At 42.4% G+C, this 5,148-nt stretch overlaps 1 protein-coding gene across 1 annotated transcript in view; it reads left to right on the forward strand.

Moving 5' to 3' along the window:
* ADAMTS18 (ADAM metallopeptidase with thrombospondin type 1 motif 18) overlaps nucleotides 1-4,668 on the forward strand; it is a 125,232-nt gene extending 120,564 nt beyond the window's left edge. Inside the window, exon 21 of the mRNA XM_019505270.1 lies at nucleotides 2,615-4,668. Within this exon, the coding sequence (XP_019360815.1) occupies nucleotides 2,615-2,730 (116 nt within the window). The 3' untranslated portion in view covers nucleotides 2,731-4,668. The remainder of the gene's footprint in view (nucleotides 1-2,614) is intronic.
* The last annotated feature ends 480 nt before the right edge of the window (nucleotides 4,669-5,148 follow it).

The following is a 5,148-nucleotide window of genomic DNA, read 5'->3' on the forward strand; positions in this document are numbered from 1 at the left end:
TAAAAGAAGTATAAAGCACCCATTACAAAAAATGTGGACTCAGACGGCCAGGAATTTTTTTAAACACACGGGACTTTACATGCAAAAACTCTGTACTAGATAAGCAAAGTAAAGCATGGGATTTCATAGTCTGATTTTTTTTTTTTTTAATTAAAAGGGGCGACTTTCAAAGGTACATTCTGGTGAACGAATCCTTCTCCCACTGAAACCAATGAGAATTTCCCCACATCAGTTAATGGGAGCAAGACAGAGCAAGGCCAACATCAAATGCTTGTGAAAAACCCTAGTTTTTTAAAGTCATAGAGCAGATATACAATATAGTAGATTGCATGTTGCATTGTGATTTAGATTGCTCGAGAAGTCTCAGCTCAGATGCTACTTAACAAATTACATCTATAATTGATTGAGAACTTCTCATTTGTACTCACAAATACTGGAGATATTTGAGTGTCAAAAGTAAGGAAGCTACAGTAGAATTTGTATTGTATTTGCAAATCTTAACCCTTGTGGCTAGGGACAGAAGTTACACATAAACCGATTTAAGGGATTGGAAACTGGTTTAAGTCTGCAACAGAACAGCTGAGTACACATAAACCACTTTCAAAATGGCCCAAGCCAGTTGAAGATAAACTTGGCTGAATGTAGTATCAGACTGAACTGATACTACAAAGCAGTTTATGGAACTTCTGTTTCAGATCCCTTCCCGGTTCAAGTTAACTCACAGTCCCCCAGCATCCCAGGATGCTTTGCAGACCTGGGCTATGCTGTCTGCTCCAGTGGAGCAGGGACTGCCTCACTCCTCTGCTCTATAACCTCTGTCCGTCAGCCCATAGGGATGGGGGGGCGGGGAGGAGAGGGTGGGGACAGACCCCCAGACTACCCTAAGGCAGGTTCTACACAGCACGCGGGGGAGGGAAAGCTCCTATGGTGGGGGCTTTCTGACCCTTGGCAGCCCTCCCCACTCCCAGCTCCTGATTGATTCAGCGGCTGCCACAGGAGGGAGGGGGAAAGAGTCCTCCTGGCTGGGTACCAGCCCATGCAGCCCAGCATGGGGTCACTGGGGAGTCCCAGCTTTGGGGGGCTTTTCTTCACCCCAGCCCAGGGTCTTCCAGCCCAGGGCAGCCCCAGGCAGCTGAGGGGAATTCTTCCCCTCCCCAACCCTAGATCTGCTTGCCTTAGTCCCTGCGAGTCTCAGGGATAGCCCCGGGCAACCTCAGGGAGGAGAGGGAAATTCTCCTGCTCCTCCACAGCCAGTTTTGTCAGACCTGCTGCACTTCTGAGGCAAAAATTTTGCAGGGAAGTAGAATTCCCCTCACTCCTTGAGGCTGCCTGGGTCTACCCGGAGACTCAGAGGGGCTAAGGCAAGCAGCTGTGGGGTTTGGGAGGAGAAAATTTCCCTCAGCTCCCTGGAGAACCTTGGGCTGAGATGGGGGAAGCCCCCCTAAGGCAGGGGCTCCCCGGTGCCCCCATGCTGGGCTGCATGGGCAGGCACCCGGCCCAAAGGACTTCTTCTCCCTACCTCCTGTGGCAGTGGCTGAAGCAATCGGCAGCTGGGAAAAAGGAGGGGAGGATTCCCCTTTGCTCCCCAGGGCTGCAAGGGCAGGGGAACCCAGACTGGGGGGAACCTTTTGAGGCGGAAGCTCCTCCAAGGTGGGCCAGCACCCGGACAGGGTGTCCTTAGTCCCCTGTGGGGGCTTAAGGGTGTCCTCAATCCCCCGTGTGTGGGCAGGGCATTGAGGGCATGTATTGAGGAGCCAAGTGGGGACACTCGGCTGGGCTGGCAATGGTCAGCAGACTGGGAGATGTGCTCTAGCGCCTCCCGCCTACTGGCGTGGTTCAGTGCGGGCCTGCCCCCGCCTTTCCCAACTAAAAACTGAATGTCAGTTCAGCTGGTTAGCAGTCCAACCTGCGCAGCTTAGAGGAAGTTGCCACAATTGAATTGATTCTGCCTCGGGCTTTTTGGCGGTCTGTACTTGGCCCGCATGCACACAATCTTGATAACACATACAAGCCATGTAAAATATGGTAAGATATATACAGTTTATTGTGCGCACACAGACTGAGGTCCACACATTTAGACATTTCTATAGAGGAGGAGAAGCACACACATGCACACAAACAGTATATACTATCTTTGGTGCAGATCAAACACGGTGTAATGGTTATATTAACAAGCATTATAATATGCTTTACTCAGGGGTCTGTGTGTACAAGTAGCTGGTTTTACTACAGTAGTTATAATCTATAAAATTATATAGAGATTAGGGAAATTCCAGTCCTATTAAAATCAATAGTAGACCTTTGATTGACTTCAATCAAGTCAATGGGCCTGTGGTTTCACCCTAAACCACTTTTAAAGTGCTGTGCTATAAATTGTTTCCATAGCCTCTCAGAGATCTGAAGCACATTACTTAAAAAAGGTGAGCTGATAACTCAACAAGAAATTATAATATTGAAATGAAAGATGGTTCATGGCCTTGCACTCCTTTAACTCTAGCCATCCAGCAGGTATGCATTACCAACCAATGTGTAAAAATCAATATGCTCCAGTACTGCCCCATTTGCACAAGTGCTGAAACATGATCTAAACATACTGCTTGGATTTTTCTTTCAGATGATCCCTCCTGTGTGGATTTCTTCACTTGGTGTCATCTGGTCCCCCAGCATGGTGTCTGCAACCACAAATTTTATGGCAAGCAATGCTGTAAATCATGCACAAAGAAGATCTGATAGCAATATTTTATTCCAGCCCTGCAATGACAGGATTCTTCCCTTCAATTTATGTTGGAATTAAATTTATTCTGTGGCAGGACATGGTGCCACATAAACCACTGGTGGAAGAGACACATGCCATAGAGTAATATTTTCTAAGGGAATGTCTGAGGTACAGTAATTGTTGGACAAATAGTGAACAAGGCCTGGTTTTTTTGCTGACCTCACTAAAGTACAGGGTACTATGGATCACTTGAACACTAAGAAGCAAGGGACAATTCGTTCTTTAAGTGTATCATTTTGCACTGTCTTATAAGGAAAACACTAAGGCAAGCAAGGCTTATTGGGATAATTTAATGGAATGCAATCAAAAGAGGTTGCCAATTCCACAAATAAGGTTACAGTGTGATGGTACATATACCACAGTGTTAACATAGTGTCCTGTCCCTATTTGTTATGATGATAAACTTTCCAAAGGAAGGAAGGTGTTTACTGCCATTCTCACAAGAGAGAAATTCAGATGACTGTTGCCTGGAGAATGCAGTGTCACAGGTGCTGTGACCCCAAGAAGTAAAAGAGTGCACTACGGAGATATATGGTGCTTTTCTATTACACTTGCTGCTGGAAAAGCGAGTTTTGCATCATGCTATTGTTTTTATTGTTTTGAAGAATTCACCTTCTGCTTCGTGTAGAAACTCAGAGGTGGTTACCTAGCAACTTGAAATGTATTCCTAGAAATATTCAGCTGTTAGAATATGTTGGACGTTTAGCATTGCTGTGTATTACAAATACAATAGCATTTTGTATTTCAACTAACTCATCCAAGGATTTGGTGAGCTTAATGGTTATAAAGTTCTCCATCTTCTAAGCTCATATGATATGTAGTGTTATGGTTTAAACTTGGTTATCAGTAATGAATACTCAAACTATGTTTTGCCAGAAGCTAAATTGTTTGAATACCAATATGTTGAAGAATGTTTCATTCCATCTCTGCAGATTTTGGTTCATCAGTTACCGAAAAGGAAACAGAAGCTTGGCCAATCTTTTACTTCATGTATACACGTTGCTGAAGAGTTATTTATTCATACATGCAATATCATTAGCTGAAAAGTAGTAAGCTAACCAGAAAAAAAATTAAATCAATGATATCTCTATATATTTTCATAACGATCAAAATCCACTTATTTAGATCAGGGGCCCTAAAGCAAATAGCATGCATTTTATAACACCTGCGATGATATTTGCAATAGCCAACAGGCAGTAGAGACCGTGTATTGAATGATACAATTTAAAATGTTACTGCATTGGAAAAACACCCAATTTATTTGCCAAAACCATTCTAACTGAGACAGGGCTGTGTCCTACTGTAATTTTCTGGGGAGTGGCTATAAGGGACATATTTATCTAATTCCACCCATTCCCACAACTGCTTTTGATGAATGCATCTCAATTTTACTGCTTGTTAAAATATCATTTCAAACTAGAATTAGCCAGCTCAGCACTAATGCCAGACAGTGGTCAGTTAAAATTAGCAGTTCCTTTTGCAACAATTTAAATGAAAAACATGTTTACTATGATACTTTAAGAAATGATTGGTAACATATCTCAATCTACTAGGCTCTGTCTGATATTGGACATCATATAATTATAACTTCTATTTTTTTCTAGGAAAACTGCAAGGGTTTTTTGTTGTTTTTTATTATTGTGTCCTTTTATTATTTGATGTAAAATAATTAATTTATTAATGCATAGCTTCTTCTTTATATTTCATTGCTTACTTCCTTAAGTAAGTGACAACAATTCAGAAGAGAAAATGATAGTGCCACATAAAATATGGGTTATAGTGTAAAAAAGCAAAAATATAAGTGTAATATTTAATTGTTTTATAAGTTTTTATAATAAAGTACTCTGTTTCATTATATTTTGAATTGTAAAATTCTTAAATAAAAATATGGAGGTTATAAGAAAATGCAGTGTATAGTGTATGCAGTTGATTAAAGTACTCCTGTACCCTAGGATGACATGCCATAAGGCCCTTCGCAGTAGTCCCAAACCTATGCTGTAGATCTACCTGAGCCTGGAATGGTAGCAATAGTCATCCCTGCAAAAAAAAATGTTTGGAGGGCTGGGGGAGAGGTGATACCTTAGGTAGGTGGGTCTTCTTTGCATCCATTTACACAAGCAGAACTGTGTGTGTGTGTGTGTGTGTGAGAGAGAGAGAGACCATTGCACTCCAGTCACCTTCTCAAGTTTTCCTTTCCAAATTTGAGGGTTAGATGTGCTTTGTGTATGTGTGCATGTGTATGTGTGGGGGCTGAGGGGGGCATATTGGCCATAGAAAGATGAAATGCTGACACTGTAATGCGACTCTTGAAACCAGGACCTTAGGTATATATGTCCAGAGCACCTATGATTTAACGTAGACCAGATGCCAGA

The sequence above is a fragment of the Gavialis gangeticus genome, unplaced genomic scaffold (assembly GCF_001723915.1).
Source record: "Gavialis gangeticus isolate Ggan-Ray unplaced genomic scaffold, GavGan_comp1, whole genome shotgun sequence".
Lineage (NCBI taxonomy): Eukaryota > Metazoa > Chordata > Crocodylia > Gavialidae > Gavialis > Gavialis gangeticus.